Raw genomic sequence first — 12,977 nt, forward strand, 5'->3', positions numbered from 1 at the left:
ACCTAATATAATTAACAACCCTGAATATGAATGCTTGTAATTGAATTTGTATTTATTTTGAAATTGGAAACACATTTTTGAACCACCACTTGAATTCATAAAGCTTATAAAACAATTTATGAATTCGAATAACTTTTATTTAAGACTACTGTCAAATTTTCTCTGGAAATCTTGGATTTGCTCCACTTTTTACAAATTTGCACCAAAATTTCATGACTGAGATTTGTTTTTATTGTTATTAATTAAAAATAAATAAATATAAACAAATAAAGGTATTTTTCTCTTATTTTTAGTTCTTGGTACAACCTACCCCGGTATGTGTTACACTTTTCCCCGTATGTGGGGTAAGTTGAAACAACACGATTTTTTTTTTGGAAGCTTTATTTTTCAACATTACCGTTATGTTTTGCTAAATTTTTATGATGGATCTTGGAGCTAAAACATGGGTCTTTAATTTAAAAAAGGTCTGGTTGACCCACTTTCAAATTTGTAGGAGAACCATCGATTTTAGAAAAAAGTGTTACATTTGGCCCCACTCTCCCCTACATCCTTTCCGCAACATTGGTCACCTTTTGAAAAATTATTCATAAAAATATAACTGAATTTTTCTTGAGAATAAAGAAAAGATGAAAAAAAACCTCCATCATAGCTTAAGGACAATATAACCAACTTTTAAGTTGAAAACCACTCTTCCATAACTAGATAACAGTAAAATTCATCCTGAAGAGAACAGAATAGTTGCCCAACAAGACGACTTGCGGCAAGAACTTGAAGTCTCTAATCATGCGCACAAATAGGTGTACAATGCGCAGCGCATGTAAATGATGCTACGGTTTTGTTGTCTGCGTCTTTTGGACAAAAGAAGTTTTGTTATAACCAGAAGTACCAGAAGGTTCATAAGTAGGTTCTATTCTTTACGCTTCAAACTGGTGAGATTATTATTATAAATAGCAGTTTATGTATTTTCCTTTAGAAAGAGAACATAACTTAAATTCTATGTTTATTCAAAGGCTAACGAGATATCTTAAGAAGAAATGAAAAAAGGTTTCTTCCGGTAAGTCTGTTTCAAGATTAATCAAACATTGAGTTACAACAAACACCTCAAAAATATTAACAAGACTGTACTTTAAGAAATAATAACTCTTAACAATTCTCCCATCAATTAGCCACAGAAGTATCAGATTTCAAACCTTGGCGGTTGGGCAAGTTAAGATTGATTAACTTTGATTTTTGCATAAATCTAGTGTTTTCCATTCTTAAACTTGTACATTTTCCATCCCACATTTCTTGGTTGGTTGATTTTGTTTACAACTACTTATGCGCGTCACCGTCACCAGTAGCTGGGGTTGCAAGCAAAACGAAGCTGATAGTACATGTAATTTTCAACTTCGTTTAACCACCTAACAACAATTAGCTACAACACCGACACTCTCGTTTTGTCTTGAAAACTATAAGAATTTGTAAAGCTTTTATGCTTTAGCCACTAGGTTTGTTGTAGGGGTCTAGCCTAGTGCACTGCACATGTCAAGACTGAAAAAAAAAAAAAAAAAAATATGTTAAAAACCTACCTTAACTATATGTAGTTCATTTTTTTTTTGTTTTAACTAAATGCGTTCCCATGCCGCGTTGGTGGCATAAAGACCTTGAAGTATCTTATTAAAAAGACCCCTGAAGCGAATGGTTTTTGTTAAAGGTTTGGGCACTCTCCGATGGCAAACAGGTATCTAGAGAATGCTGTGTGTGCGACTACGAGCAAGTTTATAATTTTTAGAATGAAATGAAATGGTCGGTGGAGGCTGCTGGCAACACACATGTCCCAATGCAGCATACTCTGTAGCTAAAAAACATTGCCTAAACGTGTGTGCATTATGAATGAAGTTGGAAGTTTTTGCGTAACTGGAAAAGGAGAAAACTTGAATAAGAATAAACCGATTTGACAGGTACACATATATGGCATTATAATGCGCTTTTGAAATCATGTTCATTTAGCATCTAGCAATCGGAGATACAAAATAGCTAGAAGCACAAATTTTATATAGTTTTTTTTTTTTTATTTAATTTTGTTTTGCTTTTGTGTATGAACAAGTTGGAAAAGTGGACAAAATTTGTAAGCACTCAGTTTTTGCGCAATCTTTTTAGTTTTTTTTTTAGCCATTTAGTCTGAACATGGTGGATTGTAGGTACTTGGGTTAATATTGCCTCTAGATTGGGATACATGTTAGCTTGTATGTTTGGTACAAAATAGTGGAGAATTTAAAGAGCTAAGCTGAGATGTCTAACCTCAACAATGAGGACGTAGATGATAACGAGAAAGTGAACTTCTGAAATAGTTAATTTGTTTACACAACTATTATCAGAAACTCTGTCTCACATAAGTTAGAGGCTTTGCGTTACATTAATCTACAAGTTTTTCACCAGTGTTTTTGTAACTGCCAACTTCTTTTTAAGAATGCTTTTATTAGCTTCACTTGAAACTGAAAAACTTACAAGCTAGCAATGTAATAAAATCTTGAAAGTCAATTTCGACCAACTGAACTGAAGCCTTGTACATTTATCGTCGGCGTAAAGCAAAATTGTTCTAATAGTGAGGCGGCTTAGCATTAAAAAAGAGTTCAATCGTGCACTTTGTGATAAAAGCATGAAATTAACATCGTTGGTAGTACTCAATTTAAGAGTTATTTTGAGATATTGGGCCACCTTGTATTCCTTAAGATATTGGGCCTTTTAATATTTCACCTATGAGGATGTACATGAGCCATCTAATAATCACAAATTTCACAAAACTTCATTTAAATTGCTTTCTGTGCAGCGTTATAAACATCTTTAAAGGTAAAATATTAAGTGGCCCAATATCTTTAAATGAGGGTTATATATTGTACTAACAATCCTATTAATTTGATCCCTTTGTCACAAACTGCACAATTATTTTTCATACTTTTACTTTTGCACCTCACTCCTTCAAAACATTAATTTGTATGAAAATTCAATAAAAAATAAAAGCAAGCAATTTAAGTTTTGCATAAAAATTCAACATTTCATGGTAAATATAATTCATTTTTTGATTATTTTTGATTCTCATACGATGTATAAAATATATATGCGGTTCAAAAAAATTCATAAATTTTCCATGTGTTGCAATGGTACCATTTCAAAAGTGTTCTTTCTCGCTAAAAAAAAACACCCTTTGACCTGAAAATTTTTGATGGACATATTTTATTATTTTTTTCTATGGTATTAGAAAAGTCCACACTAAATTTTATCAACCTACCACTTTTTTTCAAGGAGTACTTGGTAATATTCTGAATCTTGCTGTTTGAGTAAAAGACAATTTATAAAAAGTGCAATAACTTTTTACATGACGGTCCAGGCATATTGCTATTGGTTTTATTCGATCTGGCGTTAAAAATTACCTCGAAATCATGTATTATATTAATAAAAAGGTTTCATCAGCTATACTATGATATGCAACAATGCGGGTGCAACACAGAAAATCTCTTGTATCTACGCTCCTGGATGGAATACAAAGTGGCCCAATATCTCAAAATAACTCTAATATTGAGTAATACCCATGATATAAATTTCATGCTTTTATCAAAAAGTGCACGATTTAGATGCTAAGCCGCCTCACTATAAGTACATAGATTTTCTTAAGGACTTAGAACAATTTTACTTTACGCCGACCAAAATTTCCCAGATATCCTACCAAATTATACAAAAACTTTACAAATCTCGAATTTTTGTTTTTAACTGATTAAATGATTCAAAATTCCAAAACGGTAACTACATTTAAGGTATGTATTACAACAACTATAAAGGCCACTTTTTGCTAGAATTGCAGAGAATAAAAATGAAGCAAAACAAAGAAAAAGAAAATTTTAATTCCTGAGAAAAAAAATGAATTAAAACGAAGAAAAAAAGGTTAATTTCAAGTTTTTGTTAAAAAAAATTATTATTACATTACGAAGATTTTCTGATGGTCTTCAGAAAATTTCGTTGCTTTTGTCATTTCAAAACTTAAAATTGGTATTTCAAAGATCTGAAGTTCTGAAGTTTTTTTTTTAAAGCGGAGTGATGGAATGAAACAAAAGTTTTAGTGACCTCTCCTTCAAAATGAGTTTTGGTACCACAAGGTTCATCAGTTAGAAATGCAAATTTTGGTCAATTTCTGACGTTATTTGGATGAACTTATAATTGAAGTTTTGAAGCTACATTATTTTTTCTTACTAATGCATTGAAATTGCAACTTTTAGAAACAGATTTTGTAATCCATAAGAATGAAATTAAATAAATGTAATTGACTGACTTGAGATTGAAGCGTTTAATAGTCATTCTAAAAACTTTAAAATAGTAAGTATTTTAGTTAGTATTTTAGTATTTGCCGAAAATAGGCAACTCTACCCTAATCCTTGATTAAAATATAATCCACTGTGAACAAACCGGGCCTTAATGTATTAAAGTTACACATAGAAACAAAAATTGTAAAAATCTGCTACTCGAGATATAGACATTTAAAAGTCAAAACACGAAAATTTGGTGTTTATGAGAAATAATTCACCAAAAATCAGCATCAAAGCTATTTGAAATTTTTGTATTTTTGAATGTTATTAGAGACCAAAAATAAAATAATTTGATATGTATCTCCCAAATTTTTGATTTAATTTAGATTTTTGGCTCCTGTGTTAAAAAAAAATAAAATTTTTTACATTTCCACACAATGTACCAAAAATAAAAAAAAAATAAATTTAAGAATATTTTTCTCGTCACCCAAAAGGTTTTGTAGGGCATATTTATTAAATATAATCATAAAACTACATACTCTGTTTTTCAATATACCAATGTACCTTCAAAATCAGGATTTAGGATAAACAACACTTTTTTTTTTAGACCGAATTGTAACTTAAGTTAGTTTTGAATTTTTAACCACTTTGCAAATATATGATTTTTTTTACAAACCTGAGAAAAAGTAAACGAAATAATGTTTGCAGAAGTATGTCATTTTTGTGGGTTTAACTATTGTCATCAGAAGTTTTAACGATATCTAAAGTGTTCGTTTCATAATCCGTCCGTTATTACGTATTTCCCCTATAGTCGCAATTTTCCCAAACTTACATATATCTTTTTTTTTATACATTTGTGCATTTAAAATCTGAAATTTGCATACTAAATAAGATTTAAATGTTTTATGGTGTTTTTTTTTTTAGAAAGAAATTATTCTATTTGAATAAGCTTTTCTTTTTTTTTGCATTAAAATATTTTCTTGAAACAACTTCGACCCTAAAAAATATATCCTTCCTATTTGCAAACAAAAAGTTAACATCCAAAGGGTAACTTAATTTTTTTCTTGAAGAAAGTAACACCATTAACTTTCACTTAACATAAAAGTCACTACGGCGTATGAGTAACTTTTTTTCTCTCAAAAAAATTATTATAAATTCCTCCTGAAATTGTTATCGACAAATCGAAACTCTTTAAGATTACAACATTCAATTTCACTGTCTTTTAATTAAAACTAAAAAAATATACTTAAACATTTCATTTCCGAAACTCTCCTTTGGGTTCGTGATTTACCAATAAAAAAAAAAAAAAACAAAATTGTTCCCATAGCAAATTCGTCGGTAGGTACCATAGAAGTAAATTTCACATTATCTTATGGGACCATTGCACCTCGACACCTATGAACGAATAGATACATATATGATTTTTCTCCAAAATACTTCAACAAACATGGTATCAAAATACCACAGGTGCACCATAGCACCGAGCTAAAGAAAAATCCCAAAACTAAACATTGTCAAAGCAACACCATTTGCAGGCTATATTCCATTGTTATGTATGCGCTGAGATCGGTTTCAGTGGCAAAATACAATGAGAAAAGACCCGACCGTCATGGTCTATGGGACACAAAGACAAATAGTACCTTAATTGTTTTTTTTTTCTAACCCAACCATGCACATAAACTTTATATGTGATGTGACACTATGGAAGGAGAGCAAAGTGCGAAGGATTTTACACAGAATGTTGATCATGTCAACAACATGGTTAAAGAATTTTTCGTTTTTCAAATTTATGTGTTTTCGTGTTGAAGACCGATAAAATATGTGATTTTGACAGAACACTATGGCGCCAAGTGTCAAGACGGTGGCAAAAATTTTGATGGGAGTCTGTTTAAAGAAATTCAGGTTAAGCTTTAATTACAAAGCTTGATTAATTAGAAAAAATTGAGAATTTGGTTTGGGGAGATACTTTTCAAGACAAGACTCCATATTACTCCGTCACATTATTTATTAAAAAAATAGAACAAAATAAGTTGGACAAAATTGAATATACTTGTTACAACTGACCTGCTTTCAGCTTATATGGAGGCGTTACATATTTTACGTTACACATATCTTTCAACTTTGAGCTCTAGAGAACTCTAGAACTTGAATAAAATTTTTATCTCACGATCGACATTAGGTTTGGAATTTAACTTCAAAACAAGACCAAAATATCCCGGAACCTGCCAATCTAACATCGAATCCAACAACCGATTGCTTTATTATACTATTGGTACCATTTGATGTTGTTGTGGTTGTCTTTTCTCGAGTTCCATTATACATTTCACGCTGACAGATGGAGAAGAGAAAAATCGATGCCATTCCACACACAGAAAAAAAAAAAACGAGCCATGTGCCTTTATAAGTCGCAAATTAAAAACCAAATAAAATCAATACAACGGGAAATTGAATTGAAGAAAAACACATAACTGTACTTGGACTCTATAAGCGCACAAGTATACTAGCAAAACTAAACATCCTCGTTTTGTTTAAGTAAAAGGTTAAAAATAAAAAAATACAAACAACAAATACAAAAAAATCAGGAAAAAAATGCATCTACAATGCAGCAGCACACGTACAAGCTAGCGCTAGAAACATCGTTCAAGTTGCACGTCGTTGTCGACGACGACGACAACGAGATTGTCGTTACAGTCTATGCCTGTGACTTTAAAACGAAAAAAAAAAAAAGATATGAAAGAAATACTGTTAAACTGGTTAATGCCATGCATCCAAAATGCTGTCATGTGCACTATTTAAGCTGACTGCAAGGAGAATCGACCATCCAGGAGACACCAGATTGGTGGCTCACGCTGTTTGCAGACATTTCTCCAATGTTTTACGAGAAGAGATTTCTTGAATTTTATTTTTTTGTCTGTCTTAATTTTTGTGCTTAAAAACTTAAACCCACAATCGAATTTGGTCACTTTCACTTGAACATGACACCCATGGATGACTAATGTCATATAGTTGGAATCGACACATCATTTTAGCTTGTTTCTTCTCATATTAAACATGTTACGGATGTTATGGATGGAACATGTCTTTTTTTTCATTTTGAATATTAATGGGTGGTTGATGAGTAAAGAAGATTTGTGAGTACTACATCTTAAAAGAGTGTTAAGAGACTGATTGGAGCTATGTATATTTATAAGTCACTCATAATTTTTCAGAAAAAGTTGAGTTATTTTTTCCTGTTATATGAGAAAATTAAATATAAAAATAATTAGAATTTTTGAAGTTTTTAACTTTTGTATTAAGAAAATTTGATTAAGAAAAACACCTTTTTCACTAATCTTAAGTTATGATAAAGAAAATCGAAAAAACCGCTGCACCATCGCATCACATCCGCACCATGATCAAAAATTAATTATCATTTTGCGGTGAAATATTCCATATAAAGTGAACGCATGCGGCTTTGCTTCGGCGGCGGTAGTGCGGCAAAATTTCCTACCAAACGGGTCTGCGATGGTGCGGTGGATAAAAATGTTTTTTTTTTTTTTATTTAATTTCTATTTTTACTCGGTAACAGACATACAAAATACAAATCATAAATATAAATCCCTCTTCAATACAACATCCAAACCGGGCAAACATCAAAAATTTTTTCGCTTTGAGTGAACTAAGTTGACTTACTGTCAGCAATTTCGCTTGGAACTTCGGAAACTAAAATTTAAAATTAACAAAGCTTCCTTGAAATTGAAATCGAGTAAAAATGGAATTCCGCTGCACCACCGCCGCACTTTTTGAACGCCGCACCTACGGTGCACCACGTCCGCACTATTATCAGAAATTTCTATTCCGCCGCACCACCGATGCATCACGTCCGCACAATGATCAAAAATTTGTAAACCGCCGCACCACCGCGGTGCACCACTGCACCATTGCCAGTTCGTGACTTGATGATGGAGTGGTTAAAGCGTTGGACTTCTAATTGAAAGTGCTCTGGATACTCGGGTTCGAATCTCCTTCTCGTCGGTAGTTTTTTTTTTTTTTATTTTTCAATCCTAAATTATGTATCATGGTGCGGCGAATTTTCCATACAAAATTAAATGGTGTGGACGTGGTACAGTGGTGGTGCGGCGGTGGTGCCCCGAAATTTTTCTCCAAACAGCTGTGGTGCATGCTATTTATGGCCCTTTTGCATTGACATTACCTTCAAATCTTAAGGTTAAAGTGGGCGTTGGCAAACAAAACTGAATAAAACAATGCAAAAAACCTTAAAATAAATTCATGAAATGCATGCAAAGTCCCCTGTTTTGCAATAATGCAAAACTTCAACAATGTGATTGCCTTTTTTGCTGCCATTTCACCAAGAAATATAATGCAGACACCGCATAATATCACAATGCCAACTCCTATTCCTGCTGTCACTTTCGGTGTCAGTTTGTTGGTTTTTTTCATATGTTTTTTTTACCGACTTTGGAAGTCTGCATAATATGATTTACGCTGATTGCGTTTTAGCTTCACGTCAGCGATTATTTACCCAAAAAATCTACATCAAGGATATCTGCCTTCCTTCGCACATAGAAAATAATTGAAAAATAAGAAAAAAGTAAACTACGATGTCACGTCAATTGCTGCACACATACGACGACCGACGACGACACGGCCTCCGCTGAAATGTTAAACCGCGATCGTTAATCTCGCGAAGAGACCGCCTTTGACGAAGCGGCCCAGCCCGTCCCGTCCCGGCCTCGCACCGTAATCGTAATCTATGCAATCTGAATCCCTCTGTGCGCTCTTGAGCCACGAGCTGTTTGATCCTAGATCGTTGTAAATGCGCGCTCCAATCGCAAAATCCCAAAGTATGTAGATTGTATACGTTTTAAGCTTTGGCATCCGAATCCAAATCTGAATCTGAATCCGAATAAAAAAGACCGAAAACCAAAAAGAAAAAAAAAAAAAAAGATCGTGTGCCATGCGCGCGCACTTACTTTACCTTCGATTTACATGTTCGTGATCTGTGCTGGGACAAGTTGATCCATTTACTTGCCATCGACGACCGACGCGACGTACGGCAACGCTATACGATTGTTGGGTCGGGTCGGGACTCGGAACGATCAGCGGCGTTGTCGTTTTGTTGCCAAAAGGAATTTTCAATTCGGATCAACTGCAACCTACGTGCTGACTATTAAATAACTATCGAGAAGATAAATTGGTTGATAATCTTATTTTGGGTATATACCAGAGCAGGTATATACTTTGTGTTTTGGATTTCGATAGAGTGTTTGAGAATGCGGGTGCCCGTGGGCTAAAAATGTACCAATTGTCTCGCTCTCAGTATCTGAACATTTTTAATAAAAATGGGCCAACAAGTTTTTCGTGGTAGGTATTTTTTTTAAATTTTATTTTTTTTTTGTTAAATAGATCAAGTTGCTGTTAAAGTTAACTGAGATTGATTGTTCTCAGCACTTAAGCGCACACAAAAGCTAAATAAAATATGTTGTTTTTTTTATTAATTTAATATCACTTACCTCAGCTACTGTAACCTCGTAGGGTGTGTTCATAAATCTTGGTGCATTGTCGTTGACATCTGACACACGCACAATGATCGGAATGTTACGTTTCTTGTTCGACGATCGTATCGTACATGACACCTGAAAAAAATTAGGGAAATTTTGCATTAGTATGAAAATGGGCTTTAAAGGGAAACGGGTTCTAACAATGCTAAGTGGAGTCTTGGGGTTGAGAACTAGTCCTGTTTTTTTTTTTAATAGAACATGTATGTATAGTTGTTTACTTTATATATAAAAGAAATAAGAGTGAAGAAATGATCGGTATGCATAAACCTTAATTCTAAACACTTAATTGTCATTTAAGGAAATACCTTTAAGTAGATAGTGAAGATAAGTTAATCTATAATACAAGGTTTTACATACATATCTATACAGGATGTCTCAAAAGTCAACGTCGAAACGAAAACGGTAGATAGGGTAGGTCGTGACAGTTAGCAGAAAAATAATACAAAAAATCGGACCCATATATTTTGTGAGTTATGGGCATTGGAAAAAAAATCGCAAAAAGGGGTCACCCTGTGACGGTTTTTCATGTGCCTTGATTACAAATCTTAATTTTTCTCAATTTGTTCTTTTGTAACGGAAACTTGAATAACCCTGCTACCAAATGCATTCAAAAATTTTAACTCAGCTGCATCAGTTTTAAAGAAAATATTACTTTTTTGACCAACTAAGTACTAAACATTTTTACATGACCCTAATTCAATGAGCCGTAGTGTAAGAAAAATGCACTACGACATTTTGGCAAGTTACCTCAAAAGTTAGTGTGTTCAATTCTCTTTTACAAATGGTATAAAATTGTTGAGAATATTCCATAAATAACCGAGATAAAATTTATTTTATTAAGAAATCTGACTTTTTTATTAGGTAATTTTTCCATATTATTTAAGTTTTGTACCCTTTCAGAATAAAAAAAAACTTAAATAATATGGAAAAATAGTAAAAATCTCAGCTTGTATGGTTTTGTGGGGTGTCCGCCATTTAAAAAAAACGCGTTAGTCTCAATCAGGGCTACTTTCGTAGATTTTCAAAAAGAGGCCAAAAAAGAGGATTTTGACAAAAAAAGGAGGCCCCAATAAAAAAATGTAAAAATAGAATAAGTTGAGTACGACAGTCATACGAAATACTTCAGTTGTGCCTTTCCCGAACAGCAACACAAACCTTTTAACACAATTTCTTAAAATTAAAATTGTTTAAACATAATAAGAATAATATAAAAACATTGCCTGTGCATAATTTATTTAAGAAACAACACAAAATTTATCAAAAATAACCTTATAAATTTCAAATCAGCGCTATAAAACAATAACGTATATTTTTTTTACATTGATTCCTTATAATTGAAAATGATATAAGTCAAATGTTTTCTTGATTTTTAAAAAAATGTCAATTTTTTTTATCAAACGTACATAATTTTTAAAAAAGAGGAAAAAGAGGAACCAAAATATGAAAAGAGGGATTTTTTGACAATTTTTAAAAAGTGGAGGGAAAGTGGATTGGGTGAAAAAAAGAGGAAAAACGCCTCTTTAGAGGCGCAAAGGTAGCCCTGGTCTCAATATCTCGAGAACAACTGGTCGGACAGAAAACTTGCAATCTCTGATATATCATTTTTCTCTAGGAGTTATACTTTTAGAGTAAGGAAACCGCAAAGTATCTCATTTTCAGTAATTTCCCATTTAACTCTAATGGTTGTTTAAAAATTTTTAAAATATCAAAAAACGCACAATTTTCGGTACTGTAACTCTGAAATTATAACTCCTTGAGAAAAATTACTAGAGAAAGAAAGATAATTATATTTCCAACCTTAAAAGTCTTTGCAAGTTTTCTGTCCGACCAGTCGTTTTCGAGATATTGAGACTAATGCGTTTTTCAAAATGGCGGACACCCGACAAAATAATACAAGTTGAGATTTGTACTCAAGATAAACCCCTCTCAAATACTGCATTCATATACTTAGCTGACGTCACAACTTTCTTCGTTTTTTTTCCCTAAGTTTTAACATCCTACAAACCTCTAGTCCGATTTTAACAATATTCAATATTAATAAAATCCCAAATAAGATTTTCGAAAAGGAAACAAAACATGAATTAGAAATATAACTAGAAAAAAGGCTCCTTTTCTTTTACTCAAAATGCATCTTTTTTAAAAAGCGAATTGCTTATTTTTCTATTTTTTAAACTAACACAGCCGGAAAATAAAAATCTGGATTGATCGCTTTTTCACTGAAGTTATCTTTTTATAGAGTTAAGTCTTAAATACTGTAATCCAGTTGTTTTGTAAATGTTATTCGAAGGGAAGAATTTGCAATACATAGTTAAACAAAAGTTACACATACGCCTCAGTGACCCACAATTTGTCAATTGTGTAATTTTTCATTCACAAAGCCAAAATATGTGTTACATTACACAGGTCAACACAAAATTTGTGCTTGGAAATTATGATAGATACATTGATACTCATCTGGAAAATATTTTTTTTTTTAATTTGCTTTTGAAGTCAGCAGAGCAATTTCCAGTATTCAAGAAAATCTGTCTTTTACAAAAATTGTCGGACGTAATTTTGGCAAAAACTCGAGAACGTCTCAACCGATTAGGCTGATTTTTGTTTTACTTTCTTCATTTTAATGCTGTTTTCATATTCATGTTCAGAAAAATAAAAAAAAAATAAGAAAATTAAGAAGAAAAAAGAAAAATTAAATCGAAATTTTCGTTTTGTTCGAATTTTTGTCAAATGGGAGCTTGAGGCATTATTTGATACCTTCTATTTTCAATATTTATGGTAAAAGTAATACACTCTGATGGTACTTTGAATCTACAAAAATAACTGTATCCAAACTGTAGTCAAACTCATATTGAAATTCTTTATTTATTATTATTTATTGAAACATTAAATTAATTTGTTTGCATAGTATTTTTATTATTTTGTTGCATATAAAGGGTGTCTAGAAAGTAATGGATGAAACGAAACTTAAGATCTCTCAGAATTTGGTAGCTCGTTCAGCCCAAATCCTTACGGTTTTCGATAAAATATGCAATTCTTGTGAAATTTCCCTACTTTGCAACAGTATTTTGCTTCCTCTGCCCATAATTGATTTTTGTTTTTTACAATTCTTTCAATAAAACATTGCTTAACAATAAGAAACAAT

The 12,977-nt window shown here is 32.3% G+C and overlaps 1 protein-coding gene across 2 annotated transcripts in view; it reads right to left on the reverse strand.

Annotated features, from left to right (window-relative positions):
* The window catches only part of LOC129914039 (cadherin-99C), a 166,267-nt gene that overhangs the window by 52,947 nt on the left and 100,343 nt on the right, over positions 1–12,977 (reverse strand). For both annotated transcript variants that reach the window (XM_055993072.1, XM_055993073.1), the window contains one exon: positions 9,791–9,913. In XM_055993072.1, the coding sequence (XP_055849047.1) occupies positions 9,791–9,913 (123 nt within the window). The remainder of the gene's footprint in view (positions 1–9,790; positions 9,914–12,977) is intronic.

Source organism: Episyrphus balteatus, chromosome 3, assembly GCF_945859705.1.
Source record: "Episyrphus balteatus chromosome 3, idEpiBalt1.1, whole genome shotgun sequence".
In the NCBI taxonomy this organism is placed as follows: Eukaryota; Metazoa; Arthropoda; class Insecta; order Diptera; family Syrphidae; genus Episyrphus; species Episyrphus balteatus.